This window comes from Cuculus canorus, chromosome 17, assembly GCF_017976375.1.
Source record: "Cuculus canorus isolate bCucCan1 chromosome 17, bCucCan1.pri, whole genome shotgun sequence".
NCBI classification, from domain to species: Eukaryota; Metazoa; Chordata; class Aves; order Cuculiformes; family Cuculidae; genus Cuculus; species Cuculus canorus.
The window spans coordinates 9,791,190-9,809,212 of record NC_071417.1 but is presented as its reverse complement, the minus strand read 5'-3'; the positions used below and the strand labels follow the sequence as shown (position 1 = coordinate 9,809,212).

General features: G+C 40.5%; 1 protein-coding gene across 10 annotated transcripts in view; it reads right to left on the bottom strand.

Annotated features, from left to right (window-relative positions):
• Window positions 1-420: 420 nt before the first annotated feature.
• Window positions 421-18,023, bottom strand: part of ATXN2 (ataxin 2) — a 53,481-nt gene continuing 35,878 nt past the window's right edge. For 5 of the 10 annotated variants that reach the window (XM_054082343.1, XM_054082345.1, XM_054082350.1 and 2 more), the window contains 5 exons: window positions 17,021-17,205; window positions 16,299-16,431; window positions 6,543-6,688; window positions 5,440-5,667; window positions 1,043-2,043 (listed from right to left, as the gene is read on the bottom strand). In XM_054082343.1, the coding sequence (XP_053938318.1) occupies window positions 1,840-2,043; window positions 5,440-5,667; window positions 6,543-6,688; window positions 16,299-16,431; window positions 17,021-17,205 (896 nt within the window). In that variant the 3' untranslated portion in view covers window positions 1,043-1,839. Of the gene's footprint in view, window positions 1,003-1,041; window positions 2,044-5,439; window positions 5,668-6,542; window positions 6,689-16,298; window positions 16,432-17,020; window positions 17,206-18,023 lie in introns of those variants that run through there. The other 5 variants (XM_054082346.1, XM_054082347.1, XM_054082344.1 and 2 more) reach the window with 4 other exon arrangements.

Sequence of the window (18,023 nt, the reverse complement as noted above, 5' to 3'; positions counted from 1 at the left end):
AGCCTCAAGGCCCAGTTGTGACACCTCGACACCAGCCAGAGCAGCGTCAGGCTGAGGCATCTGAGACAGACCTGAACAGAAGAAATCATTTAAAGCTTCTACTAAACTTCTTATCTTGAACGCTTTCTCTTATTTTGTCCCTACAAGTCAAAACACGACGAGTTTGGTCACACGATGGGGTGTGCACGCACACAACACGGCAGCGGCACAGGACAAACGCATCGCAAAGCTTACCCTCACGCGAAGGAAAACACTCACTCCAAATGGTATCGGAAGCTGGAGAAGACATGAAAGTGAAATTAAAGTGGTAACACATTCAAGTGGCAAAACAAGACACGAAAACCCAGTAGGTCAGTTTTTAAAACTTTTTTTATTTTTTATTTTTTTTTTAAGTTTTTATTTTATATTATCTACAAAGTAAAAGTTTTCTTAACTTAAAAGTTACATCACTGTCTCACGATAGTGATTATCTCATCAAACGTGATTTATAAATAATAATTCATCAGTTTGACGATTAGAATTTTTTTTTTTTTTTACTGAACCTGTTTCAAGTTTAGTTAGAAGTAAAAGGGATCTCCAAGTCTTGATTTTTAGTGATAATAGCAGCAAGAATCACTCTTGTTACTTCTTTTGCTAGCTGATGAGTTCATAACTTTGAAGGGTCATTAAAAAATAAATAACTTCCAGTTTTCAGCAAGCAGAGTTGGGGCACTTGCAGGACTCAGATACAGTGCATGGAATTATGGAATAGCCCACAAGTTCCTAAATGCCTCTACTCAGTCCGAATCTCTCCCACTGCATGATGAACTGTTAGCATTCCTAGTGGATGTTACAAGAAATCAAATTTTTTTTTTTTTTTTAAACAAAATAAAATGAAATTCTAGTTTTCTGTGCTTCCAGTTGGCAGAAGCAGTAGAAGGAGGGTATTTGGCCTACAAAAGGTATCCAGCCTTTCAGTTATTCCAGATGAGCCTTACAACTGCTGTTGGTGGTGGGCTTGTACTGTAAAAAAAAAGTTCAAATGTAAATAATAAATTGGCAAGCCACACAACAGTTTGCTAGTAAAGTGGTCACAGGACAACTACTGAGCTGAACTTTTTTCTTTCTTTTTTCTTTTACTTTTTTCTTTTTTTTTTTTTTTTTTTTAAATGAACAAACCAAAACCCTGCATAACAAGATGTCCTTTGGATTTTTTTTTTCCCTACCTAAACCCTCAGAAAAGCAGCCTTGTTCTGCTCACACATTCCCCAAGAAACACAATCAGGTAACTAGTTCACCACGAAAGTTTACAGGCTGTTTGGAAACGAATAATAAAGAAACCTAGGTAAATTAAATTTAAAGCAGGAAGAAGTCATACAGCACCTACTTTTCCCAAAAAGTAAAGCTGCACAACGTTACTCTGAATTAAAGATTAGACTTCAATTGTCACTTTACTTGTCATTAGAAATCGAACAGCCCTATCCCCAAGCAACATTTCACTCCTGTCCTTCAGACCAATCACTTTAAATGTAATAAACCCCCCAATCATTATAAACAAGCTACACAAACAGTCCATCCCCCACAGCAAAACCACAGCAAAACCTGGAAGAACACAGTCCCACTGTGCCAGTGCCTGCATAATTATCCGTTTCTCTGTTTCAGCTAGCAAGAAGCAGTGTCTTTGCTACATTAGATACATCTCGTATGCTTATCTAGGCTTGCATTTGGGCTGGCAAAGTATAAATGTGAAATGCAGAAAGAGTCTGCCACTCCACACGGACATCTTAAGGGTTTTTTATTTCGTTCTTTTCCCCAAATCTGGTTCATAACAGTTCTCCTCACTACTACGACCTGGCTCAGTTAAGGTGCAGGTCTCCCGGGCACACACTCCTCACCTGAAGGGTGCGTCATATAGGGGAAATGTGTTGTTGTCGAGACTGGAATGGGCTGTAGTGCACTTTGAGCGATGGCGGCTTGGGGACCACCAGGTGGCTGTGTCGTCATTAGCATCATTGGAGCATGGGCAGTTGGGTGAGAAGGAACCATTCCTGACTGTACATGAGCCTGAAACAAAGAGCTCTTTAGTATAATGGTCACAAGGAGGCATCACTCCTGGCCACATGACTGTCAAGTTTTGTCCAGCTGTACCAGTAAATCCAGAGATTTACTCCATTTTAACTAGATTAGCTGTAGGGATTAAGTCAGAGATCTTAACAGAAAAATAATAACTAAAAAAAAAAACAACCAACAACAAAAAAAGGGCTCAAATCCTTACTGCTGGCTCTGAGTCACATTCTCAATTTTATTTTAGCCATTTGGACAGTGAGTGCTGGGAGAAACTGCCAGCATTAAATGGTGGGATACTTCAAAAAAAAAAACAAACCAAAAAACAATCTTCAGCAACAAATCTTCAAAACATTACTGCTAGTAATCTAGATCAAAGCACTTCCTATGCAGAGAACGCACCGGGCACAGATAGGAACTTCACACACACTGGGAGTCTGGCATCCCTTGCTCAGCTGTGCATTACACAACTCCACATTCTTTCATGGCTCCCTGCCCTCGAAACCACCCTCTCCAGTGGCCTGTGCCCACGTTATCGCTCATTTAGGCAGTCATTCTAAGATGAATGATTTCATCCCTTTATACTGTTAGGTGTGCTTTGTTCTGTTGCCTGTTAAGCTCATCACAGTTAAGGTCCTTGTGTAATCAAAGCAAGCACAGTTAAGTCTCAGCGGAAAAAGATTAATCTTTACGGTGGCTGATCACCTCTTGGCAAACAAGTTCAGTAACTTGTCAGTTGGCTTCTTTATCTCAGGGTAGTTCATGACTTTAGAGGTCATCAATTTTCTGGTTTAAAAAGCTAGTAAACACTAGTTTCTTAAAAGCACAAAACATTAAGGAACTCTCAGAGCTCTCAGTGAGTTTCTCTTGGAAAAAAGAAAAAGCAGTTGTATCTCAGGTTTTATTTTGTCCTTCTACCATGTCCCATTCACAGAGCACTACGGTGCAATAGTCAGCCTCACAAGTTTCACATGCCAGTAAAGACAGATAGCAGGTAGTGGCTACATCTTTATTTTTTAAAGACAAAAAGGTTACTTGACTCATCGCAGACATTCCTTGAACTCTTTATCAGACTTGCACTGTATTAATAGCACTCAAGAAGCCTTTAAAGGCAGGAACTCCAAATCTCACTCTTGCTCTAAAAAGGGCTTAGAAGATAAGGCTGTGAAACAGAAATACCTTTCAGGATCAGCACCATTTTCACTTTGACAAACAGGCTATTATGACAGTCATTATAACACAGCTATTCATATAGCAGCTGTATTCAATACACACACTGGATAAAAATTCCTGCTGGGGCTCAAACGCTTTCCAAATTGGCAGCTGACAGTACTCTGCAATGAATTTTGATGTACTGTTTCTCAAGTGAGATATTGAACAGCTCAAGATTCATCTGATAACCTAAAGGGAAATTCAACTGATCCCCTGTGTTAGCCTAACTGGAATTCCTACTACATGTTATTTTAGAATTGTGTTCAGAAGTCGGAAATGAGGCTGCTAAGAAACTATTAAATCCAAAGATTAGTTTCCCCACAATGGAATAATTACATGCATTTAAAACGTCTTACAGAACTGTAGTTATTCCTTCATTAGAGATTTTTGAGGGAACTACTTCATTTTGAGAAGTCGGTTAGTTTGGTATAAATTGCATGGATTACAGATTGTAGTTTGCAGCCTAAAAAAATTACAGCAGAAGAGACCACGCGAGTCAAAAATCAAGGGTAAAGCAGGCTTGGCCTGTGATTGCAAATAATCCTGACTAAGCAGTCAGCTCTGCCTGAAAGTTGTATCTGATTTGTTTTAGCAAGGTTTGCTTATTAAGTGCTTGGCACACAGAAAGGAAGGCAATGGTTGCATCCTACAGCACAGGCGTGGGCCTGGCCATCACGTGTTCAGCACAACTCATGTACAGTTTTACCTTTATGCAGACCTCAAACAATCCTATTTCATGTTTCGAGGCACAGCACTGACCCAGGAGCTTGCAGCAAGACCCTTCTGAAGGGCTGCATGCGAAGTGCCCCGAGCAGCTCTACAACCTCAGCATTCACACCAGTGTCAGCACACCAGAGCGGAGCAAGCATCTTGTTTCTGGGAGAAACCAGAGCTGGGAGGACATGGCAAGATGCCGCAGCAGCAGCCAAGTCTGGACATCCTCCCCTTATCCTCCCCCAGAGTACAAAAGCAGAGAAATTAAAAGCCTAATGGAATAAAAAAGCTAAAAAACTCAACACCAGTAAACAATTCCTAAATAACTAGTTATTCATTGGCTTAACGGACTTTCTCATGGTCCGAAGCAAAGATTTTATCAGAATTCTGCAAGGGACTGGACAATTATTTGACTAACCTCCCTAATTACAGTTAGTCCTGTTACCCCAAACTATTGTTAACCTGTATGAGAAGACATAAGCCAGACACCAAGTACTTGGTCTGCAGAAGAAATTGTGCAGGCAAATTACAGATTAATTGTCTGTTCTTTGACAAAGCACACTAAATCCATGAGATTTAGTAAATATCAGAAAATCTTTGTAACCCTGCTTTACGCAGAGCTCTTGATTAATCAGTCATGTGCTTCCCTTCCCAAAATCCTTTTTTCAGTGAGGTGACCACAAGAGAACAGTCAGAAGTGGGTTTCTGATCCTGAAGCAAGGACTGTTGTTAAGTTGCCCAACAATTATTGGGAATCTCCTGCATAAGCAGTTCATTTTGAAACACACACAGACTCACACACACACACACGCAGACACGGTTTTCTTTCAGCAAGGATTGTCTTGCAGTCATCTGAACTGAATTTCATTTATCTCCCATTGCAATGCCTTGCTACTCCCTAGTAATCCTGTGTAATATCCTTTCTTGGATGTACTTGTATAAAGTTGACTACAATGCAGAGCCTAAAACTGCCACTAAAAGCAGCAATTCGGGCTTCCTCCACTCAGCTCTCACCTCCAACCTTTCTGTATGCCAGCTCTTCCTGTGATCATGCAGTGAACCGATTTGACTGAGAAATAGCCTAAAATGGGGGTAGGGGCGGCACACTTCAGCTGAATCATGTCCCCAGTCTGGTTTGCTGCATGGTCAAACAGTTCTGTGAGCAGAATGATGGGGCAGGACAAAGATGGGAGCTGGGAACTGGGAAGAGAGCTCAATTTCTTTCAGTAGCAGTGCCATTTTAAGATGTCTTCATTAAACTACAGTTGCAGATGCACTGGGTGTTGGAAGCTGAGGTCCAAATATCTTGGAAAATTCTAAATAAAGCAATATACAGACAGAAACCTAAATAACGCAAACAGGTAGTCTGTGCTGAGAGGTGACAGAATGGAAATCACTTCAGCAGGCCCGACTGTCCTAACTTTGTGGCATTAAGACATTTAGTCTTGAAGGTTGTTAAACTGTGTTTACCTGGGGGACATGGGCCATGTGTGGCGGATTGGTATATGCAGGTTGAACATGGGAGGGATGAATGGTGAAGACTGTTTGTTGTGCTGTAGGAAAACTATTTTGTGGAGACTGCGTATTGGAGCCTGGCGTCATGGAAGGTGGGGTGGGAGCTAGACCTGCGTGGTAAATCGCCGACTGCTGCTGTGGGTTTGCCAGGTGGAGTGCCTGAGCAGCCTGGTGCTGATGATGCTGCAAAAGAAGACAGGAGATCGTTTAGGTTATGGTCAAGAAGCAAGACATGTTTACTCTGTAAACTAGCAAAGTTTCCAAAACTGCTTTCAACAGTGAATCTTTTAAGCGGCAAATCTAAGGATGACCACACCTGTGGTCATGAGGAAACTCATTTCAGTTCCACTAGGCTCATTTTCTCCTTGCACTAGAAAGTCAAGTGAGCAGCAGCCTGGAAAATAGAACCTGGACTGACAGACAAAACCAAGGAGACCCTGCAACTGTGGAGCTGGTTATACTTCACATTTACACTTTGTAGTCCAAAGTTATTACCAGTAGGTAACCAAGACACACAGCACTATCACAAGGCCTATTTTGTTTCCAGCTGCCTGCGTTTGGCAAAATACAATGAAACATTTCTCAGCATTTATCTGCTATTTCCAGTTTTAACTCCATTCAAATTAAAGCTCTGAAAAAATTATGATCCTTCCTTAATTATAGCAGAGAAACAAGCTATACCTCATCCCATGTGCAGAGAAAAATGTATGGTCGGACTCTGGTATTGGTGCTTGCTAACAAAAAGGGACTGATGCAAGCTTCTCTGACAGCTTTTCTATGTCATGAGCCTACCACCTTTGTGTCCTAGCTGCTGCAAGCAGAGAAAAATTAAGTTATATAGCTCTACTCCCTTACTTCCTTCCAGAAAACAGAGGGGAATCTGGACAACTCCTCTATGAGATCTACTACATGCAGTTTGGCTGAGCAACTGCTCCATCTTAGCATTCTTCCTCTCAAAGAAATCAATATATTGATGTCAAGCATCAGACTGATACAATACTTCCAGTACAGTGTGTTAAATACAATTTAAAGACATTCTCTTCCTTCAGTTCTATTACCTGCACGGGGCTAGGAGCAGGGTGGCTTCCAGCATGTTGGCTTTGCTGCTGGCCAGTTGGTGTGGCAGAAGGCTGAGGATGCGGAGGATGCGGATGCAGGGTAGCATTAGGGTGGGCATACTGCTGAGCAAGTGAGCCAGTGGAAACTAGGATGAAAAAGAGAGGTATTTAACAACAGATACAGAATATGCATCTCATCAAGTCACCCTGTGCACGTGAAGATTTCACTCTATCTCAAACATAATGTAATATTCCCTCCCCCTTCTAAAAAGAAATATCTTGCAAATAGCTGAGTATCTTACCTTGCTTTTGTGCAGTTTGGTTTTGCAGGCAAGTCTATAAATAACCATAATTAGACAGTTCATCTTCCCTAGTTTGCAATGTAACAGATACCACATAGAAAAAAGCAGTATTTCATGTTTTGTTTTGTTAAACAGACCAGTTTGAAATATCAAATTGATCATTTTCATACAATTTAGTTTTTCCTGAAATATACTTTTCAGAGGTGTTACACGCCATTTTTATTTCCACCATCCAAAAAAATGCTTTGGCCTTATACCTGGCTAACCTCACCATGCTACTCTTCTGGATATTGCTCACAGTACACCGCTGTAAAGTACAAACACTGCATTTATGCTTAAGAGCTACAGGGACACACAGTCTATACATCACAGCTGAGAAAACTGAGGCAGCTTGAGCATCGCATCTTTGCTGAAGCCAGTATCTTGTACTCAAATCTTATATCTTTCCTCTCCCCTCAAGGGAGTCTTTTCTGGATCATCATCGTTCTGTGAACTTCTCAGCATTGCCACAAAATTCTTAATTCCTCGAAGCAGTAGCAAATAAGGTACAAAATTAAAAAAAAAGGAAAAAAAAAACTTAACGTAAAACTTTCACACCAGTGAAACCACATCTGTTGCTACAGCCAAACCACTCTCCAACAACAAATGAATATCAACAAGTCCCTTCCTGATGAGTCCTGCCCCGTTCTGCTTCAAAACAGGCCATGCTAAACTAGTCTTTTTTTTTTTTGTTTCCCCACTTCTGAGGGAATTAAGAAAGTATGAGAAGCCATAACAACAGCAAGACCCTAAGAAAATGAAGATGCTTTTAGAACTCATCCAAAGCTCACAACTACACTTCTGCACGTGACAATGCACATCACTCACACCAATATTAGGTAGGACTTGTAAAGACCGAGGACAGTTTTGCTGACAATAAAAGACGAACAGTCAAAGCAAACTATCAACCTGCTCCTGAATCCGTTTCCTGCAACTCTTCCTTACTTGTTCTAGTACCTTTTAGTTGTTCTGACAAGTTAATTAGTGTTAATTGGGTTACAGCTTTTTTTAGTGGGGTTTGTTCTACATGAGGAAGTGATGGCCAAAGAAGTGCCTGTCCGCAGCGTACCTTCAGAAGTGATGGGCTTTCTGGTGGTGTTTTCTTGCCCCAGTACACAAACCCAAAAAGGGGGGCAAACGGAGAAACCTGAAGTGCAACTGTTATGCTACAGCCCCCTGCCCCATGCAGTCACAACTGGTGAGGCGAGTTCTCACTTCTACAAGTAACCGTTTGCTGCAGCTTCTGAAGAGTTTCACTGTGCTTGGCTCTACGTTCATGAAAACACAGAACCACTGGAGCGTATATAAAGAATGAAAGACGAGATGGGTGGAGACAACTAACAAAAACATAGCTGCATCTGAAAGCACTGCACTATCCAGCAAAAGCAAGTCTCCAAAGGACAGAACCCTACTGAGCTCTGCTCACCAGCCCTGACACGCTACCAGCCTACTCAGTTTGCTTTGCTGCAAAGCTTACAAATACAAGTTCTGAAATGCACAAACTCACTGGAATACAGGCAGCATATTTTTGCCTAACTAAGATTTTTTTTCTCCCCTGGACAGGGCACTATGAGGGTCTCTCCTTTATAAAATAACAACCTATCACATTTAACTTAATTCTGCCCTGCTGTCTTGAAAGATCTATCAAATCTTCACTGGGCCAATGATCCAAGAGGGATGTGCACCAAAGTTTTGGGTGATTAATGCAGATGAACTTCATCGATATTTGTAACCTTAAATTCTGGCAGCTGGTGATCCTAACATACTTACACATGAGCATGTAAGGGTACTTACACATAAGCGTACAAGAATATTCATGCACTATGAGCATTTCTGATTGAGAGGGGCTTTGACCTCGATATTTTCTATGCGCACTAGCAAACCCACTGGTATCTTATTTTCTGCCATAGCTCTTTGTTACGCTTTCAAATGCCAGAAAAGTCTTTTTTTTATATATATCACTACTAAAATGTACTTTACAGCAGCATCTCAACCATGCTCCTATTTGACTTTCAACTGCCACTCCTTACAAGGACTATATGAAAACTATCAATGGAAACACAGATTATTTTTACAGTATGACGTTTATGATTTCCTACAGTAGGAAAATTTCACAACCTTATTATACAGTGCCCTTAAGAAGGCCAGAAGTTATTGTCTCTGTCAAAGTAACAGAAATAAATGCTTAGAGGGATTGACTTGTTCCCAAACGGCATGCTCCCAAAAATCTCCTTCAGCTCATCCCACTGCCTCAGCCACAGAGCCGGCACACCCAACTACAAATTAACTTCAACTCCATTCAAGAGGTTTTAAAACGTATATGAAAATTAATTTGAGTTGTAAGCTATCCAAGGCTTCCCACATCCTGCCTCATTACTTTTTAAGAGCCCCCGAAATAATGTGGTACTCCCTCAAACCATTCGTGCAATTTATCTTCCATTTCTTTACAGCCGAGAGAATAATAAACGAAGTTATTCCGAAGCGGAGACATTATACAATAAAACCTCACAATGAAGAATTTCTCTCTGAAGAAACAGTTAAGCCGAGGAATAGCACCCTAAAGAACAGATACAGAAGCCAGGGGAGCATCAAGGATTTTTGTCATAGTAGCAGCTCTTCCATAACCTTCTAATACCTTTTACCCATAGCTTTGCATTTAAAGTACTGGATTTTTTTTATACTGAAGGTCTTTTATTTGCTTAATTTCTTCTCTCCTCCATTTTGTCTTTAACAAATTACTCTAATAAAACTAGTTCGGATGCTGCTGCAAATTACGTTTTGATAGTAATATTAAAGTTTCTTTCTAAAAATGTGATGTGGACACTTATCTGAATCCTGCATGGATACTGCATACACATCAAGAACGGTTCAGAACGAGTAGCAGCAAGTCTGAAATACGTGCACACATCTTTGTTAGTTCAAACTTCATCTCAGGAAATGTAAAAGGTTTTCCACGTTTAGCTAGTGAGATTAATAGTTCCTGATAAAGCAATGGTATCAGAGAGACCAGCAAGCCTGTAAAAGAAGTCTTGCAAGACTGTCATTAGGAATTCACCCGCTTCACCATAACCAGAGCTCTCTCACTGTGACTTTTTTTCAAGAATTCAGAACAGCTCACTACATGGATCAAATAGCAAATGAGATAAGAGACGAGGTGGTGGTGGTGGGAAAACTGCCAATTATCCAACATATTCCTCCATTGTCAGTACTCTGGAGATTTTCCAAATGGCCATCTATTATCCAAGAAAGTGCTGAGAAAGCTCTAGGAAAGGACAGAACAGCTCTGCGTTATCTCCTTGCTGCAAGTAATCTCACGTTCACGCCAGAAGAAATCCACTGCTTTCCTCACCCTTAATGTCTTACGCTCTTCTCCCCAAGAAATACTCCCTGGGCTAATCTGCTTCACTCCAGCATGTTGTACATCAGGTTGGTTCCTAACAGGTAATATTTAACTGTGCTAACCTTGCAGGGATACACAGTGAAGACAGGATTCAGTATAAAGTGAGCAAAAATACCAGATGGGTTGAATTGCTGAATTCAACTCTACAAAAGCGCAATCCGTTTTTCTGAGAGGCAAAACAAGTAGGAGTCAGCCACCAAACCCACAGAAGGAGCTGAAATCAAAAGAGGTCAGAGCAGCAGAAATCAAGCAGATCTCCCAGCTACAAGAGTACATGCAAAAAACACATAATGCCATTTCATATTTCCCCATTAGGAATTTCAGTGCTGCCAATGGTGGTGGTCATCGTTGGTCATTGTCCAAAGATGCACTGAAGAGTCTTATTTTCAAGAACTGACCAGTGAACAAACTTCAAAACTATTGCCAGACCCAGTAAGATGGTGAGGATAACTACATTTAAAAGACCTGAATGGTAGGAAGCAAAGAAATAGCAAATGTTTCTTTCATAATATAAACATTTAAAGAAGTCATTTTACACAGGCAGAGTGGACTTCACTTAAAAGATTATCCACAAAAGGAACGAGCTTATTAAAGTTATTTCAGTGCACCAAACCAAGATGCATGAAAACAGGACAGGTCAGCATCCTCCAATGCTAGTTCACACACAATCATTTGTATAAAAGAAATACAGGAAGTCTGTTCCAGAAGACGTTTTTGGAGAACAAGTGGTATTTCTCACATCCCTCTTATACAAGCTAACTCAAAAAAACCGAGAAAAATGCCCGGCATGGACTTGCAGACAGACACAGCAATAAGCCTCACTGTGGGACAGGAGCAAGTTCAGAAATACTCTGAAAGTGCATTCCTCCTTTCCCATGACTTGGGAGTGGCAACTGCAGTTCATCCTGCAACCATCCCACTTCCCTAAAACCAGCTTCCTCCAAGCGCTGTGAACATCAACACACAAGGCGGTATTTCATAGCTCTCTGCCTTCCCCCGTGCATGCACACAACTGCGCTCTGTATTAGCTGTTGTGTACTGCGAGTACGGAGAAGATCAGCCTCTCTCCATCGCCTACACTGCTGCAGGTCACCAGCTCAAGCAACAGCACACAGGAGCAGCGGAGCCACTAACGTTCATCTGCTGAGGAGGAAGCAGCCAATGCCTCACACCAGCAAGAAATACTCATTTAGTCACTGTCTATAACAATGACGTCTGCACGTCTTCAGTGACACCACAGCAACTCTGCAGAAAGCTTCCCTCACCTAGACTGTAACCCATGTTATTACTTCCGAGAGGCTCAGAACCCGAGCCACAGCTTTTTAAAGAGACAAGGCACAAGATAATCTGCTTCCCAAAAGGAAGAGTAACTTGCCAGGCTTTAAAATCCCATTTGGGCCATGAAAGACAGGGAGTGAGGCAGTTCTAGATTTTACGCACAGGCTATCCACATGTAGTACTCACTGCTAGGTTGCAGATAAAAAAGCTGGGCAGTAAAGTCAGAGGTTATTTGGCATGCAAAATACATTTCAAAAGACTGACAAATCAACTTCCTGTGGTCACATAAATCTTTTCAACAGCTTCATTCCTCTGTTCACAGAAAAAAACCTTCCTGTGTTTTCCACATACTGGTTTGGTGCAAGGAAACTTGTTCCTTCAACACGTCCCATTCCTTTAACATCTGTTCTTTAGAAAGTGCTTTTCTGTAAAATTAAAATTAGTACAAAAAACCCAACTCACTGGCAAAGTAGAAAGAAGGGCCTGTCTCCTTGCTGTATGGTATTTTGGGACATGCTGAATTTGGGAAATAGAAAGGTGAATTAGCCTCTTGCCACGTGCATACTTCTCGTCTTCTGGAATGGTCAGCATCATTTTTTTTTATATATATATATATTTTATTTTTAAGATTGTAGAACCATGCAGATATTTTTATTTACCTAGGTGCTATTACAGCTGGATATTTAGTTTTACAAATGACTGGAGATGAAACAACAGAAGTCTCAAGTAAGCCTTCCTTCTAAACTGTGACACTGAGGTCTTCAGTTCTTAACACAAAAATAAACGTTATGGCAATTAACGGTCTATCAGAGTCCACTGTAATAAGAAGGTTAAAATGTAATGTAATTACATTAGAACAGAAATTGCCCCCTTGCTTTTTCAGCTATATCACTGTCATTCTTAACAGCTCCAAGACACCTTTGGTGACTGGTTCACTCTTAGTCCCTGGAGAATCCTCTGAAGTTTATATTATATCCACCATTGCACTATCAGGGGAATAGAATTTACTCTACTGCTGAGACAGAAACCAGATAAAGTTAGAGAACACACCAGACCAGTAACACATATGCAGAAGGGGAAAAGGGAAGGGAGAACGGGGACAGGAATGAGAGCACAAAAAACCAGGAAATGCATCTGTATAAAACCAATGTCTGGTTTTACACAAGTTTAGTTTTAAACACAAAAGTAAGGTCTTTCAGAGGACTCTAGTTATCTGAACACACAGGCGATTCAGCTGCTTGGTAAAACCAACACAAGTTCATTGTCACAGGAATTAATGGACCCACCTCCTACTTTGATAACCAAACCTTCTACTAAGAGTACAAGACAATTTTATGTCTTTCTGCAACACAGACCAAGCAGTCAAACTGCAAACCATGGTCAGCAAGCTCTACCAGCCCCATGACACTGGTATCAGAGAGACTGCAAACCATCAACGCTTCCGAGACAGATGGGGTGTTCTGAAACCAACGTGCAGTTCAAGAGGGGAAAAGCAATAACTCTGCGTTCAGGTACGTGTATGTGTGGCAGTTAAAGGTGCAGCAGCACCTGCATTTCAAACTCCCCTTGGCAAGGACATCTAAGTGGCTCACGCCTCCAGAAGTTACGAGCTGAGGTGTGCAATAAGACATTTTTATCGTCTGGCTGGTAGATGGAAAGAAAGATAGTTGCTTGAACACTGTCCTTCCCAATTGTGTTTTGAAGGGAAATACCCAATGATTTAAACACTGCTCCGTCCTATGTTTAGATGGGTCTAGTGGTGACCATGCAGCTCAGCTGCTTCTCTTGAGCTCTTGTCAAAAGCGGGTTGGGAGACAGAAGCAGGACACTGTAACGACTGGTGAGGGAATCCCAGAAGCGCAGAAACATCTAATTAAACAGCATTAAGACAAAAATATTTCTTTTTAAAATGGGAGAGTGCTTATCAACAAGTGTAGGTCACTGCTTGTATTCTGGATTCAGCTGTCTCTTCATGAGACAGGAAGGAAAACAAACCCCAAACTTTTGGCAGTGAGGGCAGTCACTTAACGGATGGACAGGCATTTCTCTCTGCTGGAAGTAGTTACCACTTGCCACAGATTTTCAACTCGTCCCAAACCATTAGTGAAGATGGAGTTTCCGATCTCATCAAAAAAACATTTCCCATCGTAACGATACTTCATAAGCAGCATCCCCCAACCCCTGCACCTCGGTGTCCTGGCAGACATCTCTACCGCGCAGGCAGGAAAACAGTCGAGTGAATTTGGAAAGAAATATCTCAAAGAATGCACTAGCTTGAAGGATTAAAGAGCGGTATAGCCCACTGAACTCTGATATCGGTAAGGAGGGGATTTAATTAAAAATAAATATTAATATATATATTTTAAAAATCAGATAGCAATTTTAAAGAGCCAAAACAAAATCTGAGAACTTGTTTGAACAAGGGCTCCAGAAATCAAAAGCAGCAGTGGTTGTTGTTTCTCAGGAAGTTGTTAATCTGCACATTTACATCAGTTTGGAGAGGACCAGAGTCAAAGTGCATCAGTATATTTAGTCCAAAGATACTGTGGGTAAACTTACGATTCCCAAAATACAGAACATAAGTCATAGATACTTTCTTAATCAATCAGATGTGAATGATTCCAGCACGTTGTTCTTTGGCAATGCACTCCAGAAGCAGCTTAGATTTATCACCCTAGGCACTGCTACATTTTCCCCAAGCATTCATATGTCGATTAATAGAATCTGAAGGGAATATGTTAACAGATGGACACATTTTGAGGAAACACAATCCATCTAGGCAAGGTCTTCAAGTACTCGGCACATGGAAGACTTACGATACTGTCTCAATTCATATTTTTGCATGACATCAAAAGTCATTTCGTGTGTAGCTTAGTGTAAACTTTATATATTAAAGGGAACATTCGAACCAATTCATGCTGGGTTGAGTGGTTTCAGTAACAAGAATTTCAAGTACTTGATCATTTACTGGGAAGGTGGAAGAATATTTAGAAGTCACCAAGGAGCTACTTAAAAGAACTCAGGAGAACATGCGGTTTCTGTTAAATTAGATGCTCTAGGAAAAGTAATATTTAATTACATGGCAGGAAATACAAAAAAGATCTCGTTTGACCCAACTTAGTTGTTTGCACTGGGAGGTAGGCACGTACCTAAAACAGACAAGCTGCAAACCCAACACAAAGTGAGATCTAACAATTGTCAATTAGAGTATCAGAAAATACATAGACATCTGACCAAAGCCAACCAAGGGAACAGGCTTGCACTTCAATGCTGTAGAACCCACTAGTTACAGAAGATAAGGATGGTGCACAATGGGAAATTGCTAGGAAGTCACATGCAACCATTTTGAATCAAATCTCATATTATCTCATGTTTGGTTTTATTTTAATTAGGTTTTGAGAGGAGAGTTTTCACCAGTAAAGGTCTGAAAGCCTTTGATCATTCACTTTATCGGAATTCTATTTAATCTAATGAAAAAGCAAACAGAAGATCTGTTTACATGGACACCTCAAGCACAAGAGTTGAAAAGATCAAAGTAATACAATTAGCAAGGATCTGTGAAAAAGAGACTTAATCTCTACAAGTAACTTCCATTTCAGTTTCAGCACAAATGAGCCGAAATGTTCTTCCTTCAAGTGTCAAAAAAGGTTTCATTCTATTATTTTGCTTCTTAGCTATGTTACCATACCACTGCAGAGATCTGACAGGATGTATTCAGATGGGTAAGACACAGACTCTTAAAAATCATAATTAATTTCACGCTAAACTTCAGATTCTTAGCCTTGTAAGTTTTCATGACACATCATCGACTTCCATTAAGCAGCAGTGTAAAACTAAGCACCGGAAAACATACAAAGATGTCTAAAGGTACAGAAATTTTTTTATTAGAATCTAAGTCAATAATATACGTGACCCAATAAAAGTCTTCCTCAGATGCTATAACAGGTATTGAAATGCCATGTTTTCAGGAGACCATCTGCTGGTTTGACAGTTTACGACCATTTCCAAGCCTTCCAGAACCTTGATTCTACCTCTTTTAACAGCATGTTTTGCAGTGAGGTTTTGACTCCAAACTGGGCATTGCTTTATCATACATTTATAATGCTTTAGAAATTCTTTCACATTTTACTTTGTAACAAAGTTTTCACACATTTTCAGGCTGTAAGTGAAATATGCCCATCTGAGAGAGCTAGAGACCACTTGCCAAAGTCAGAGCAATACATGAGCTGTTTCGTATACTTATTCTTCACTTACTAAAAAAGTAAGGTAAGGAAAACATGTTCTAGTTTGCTTAGACAGCAGTGTCGATACTGTTAATAATGCTAATAGTATCATAAAGACAGCATTTCACTAGTTGTCAGAACTAAAGTCAAGTTTGAAACTGAGGTCATAGCCTTGCAATAAAACAAGTCCTAATTATAACCATGAAACAATCAAGGGATGTTGTGTCAAAAGCATCAAGAGAACTTGAACAAACTTCTTTCAGTAGATATTCTTTAGCAGCTCCCAGCTTGAAATTTCATCTTGGTCACTGGCATCCTACTGAAATCAGCATACTTGAGTTTTCATTTTTACCAGGTGGCTCAGTTTTCAATGCTCTGCTCATCATCTTATCAAATATAAACCACACCTACTGGTGTAATCTGAATGATACCCATGTTTGAAGCTTCAGCTTAAATACATCCCTGCACAACATAAGGACTTAAAAAGTTACATATAACACAAAACGTTTCCTACCATACATAGCATGCGTCTGTTCATGCGCACCATACTGTGTTGCAGAAGAAGATACTAAACCAGGCTGTGCATGTGTTGGTGGTGCCATCATTCTAGCGTTGCCCTGTATTACAGGGCTATAAACATGAGGATGCTGCATTCAACAGAAATAAGAAAACACACAGTTAATTGAGGACTACTACAAAGAAAGGAGTGTCATCTAAACAATCACTATGTAACCTAGTAACAGCTTGGCCCTACTAAGATGCAGGACAGACTTCATACTATCACAATTATCCCAATCATTCATAAAAATTTAAGGATGTTTTCTGCAGTGGGCTAGAAACTAACAAAAAACATTTGCCTATCTAATTTCTGCCACCCCAATAATTCAGTAAGCCTATGTATGTAATTATTTACTTAACCAATTATATATGTATATTTAATAGCCTTTGAAGTAAAAGGAGTACATCGAATAGTTTATTTTTAGAACACATAACTCTATGTCCTGGCCATGAACCGAAAGGAGTTCTTTGAAGAGCTAAAGAGGTAACAGCGATATTAAACGCCAACTTCTAGACTGACCTTAAGATTTGTTTTAGGCTTTGAAGCACATTACAACACTGCCAAGTATGTTCCAGAACACAGAAACTATTCAAAGTGACTTCTCAACAGATTGTATAGGACTAAGCCATTTAAATACTTTGATTTTGACTAGCCACATACACTAAAAGGACTCTCACCTGAGATTGGTAGTGTGGCACATGCTGCACAAGAGGCTGATTAGGAAACTGTTGGGGACTATACGCAACATATTGTGTTGAATAAGCAGGTGGCGTAGCTACAATTGGAGGGCCTGCTGCTGAGGCAGGATGCATCATGGTGCTCTGATGATGCTGGTCTTGCCGTTGCTGTGGCATATTTGGTACTGCAAAGAAAAAAGTGCCTCACATTAGAAACACAGGACCAAGAACGACGATCTTCCTGAAAGGTTTTACATTACAATGTCACCGTGACCAAGAAGAATACCCTCACCCCTCACCTTTAACCACATATCAGAGCTCTATCAAAAAGGAACAGCAAGAAAAGGAGTTAATCCAAGAAATATCTTATTTTCATCACAGTCTTTGAGCCATGTATATGGCCACGAACCCAGCCCTGCTTTTTTTGTAAAGGAAGAAAGGTGGAGGGAGGAATAGAAGGACCAACAAGAATCGGTAAGGGAAGAGAAAGGTTAAATCAGGATATCTACATGAATCAAATTTTATCCTTTCAAAAAGCTTAATTCACCCTCTATGGGAACTACTCAGCAACTGCTCCATCAACTGGAAAGCTGAGTCTGTTAGAATTACTTGTGCTCATGGCTGGGGAGAGTAGAATAAACATCTCCATGCAGCTGCAATTTGAGGTAATCACACCTTTTAAACTCTGTGCTACCTCTCAGCATAGCAGAAAGCAACTTTGAGGTGATGGCAAACACTGAAGGGGATAAGTCAACCTATAGGAAGATGAGGAGTAGGAATAATTAGAGGGAAGAAAGATTCAGAGAGCAGAGTGCTGTAATGTGGGACTACTTGAGCTATCCTGGTAAGACAACCAACCAAACCACAGCAGCAAGCACGCAAACTAATTCAGCCTTACTAAGCAACAGGGCGTGAGAGTTCAAGGTGAGTTCCAGCTTGCTGCAATGAGACTGTAATTAAGAACTACACTATCTCAAGCACCTGTAACTCCACTGCAGTGTGA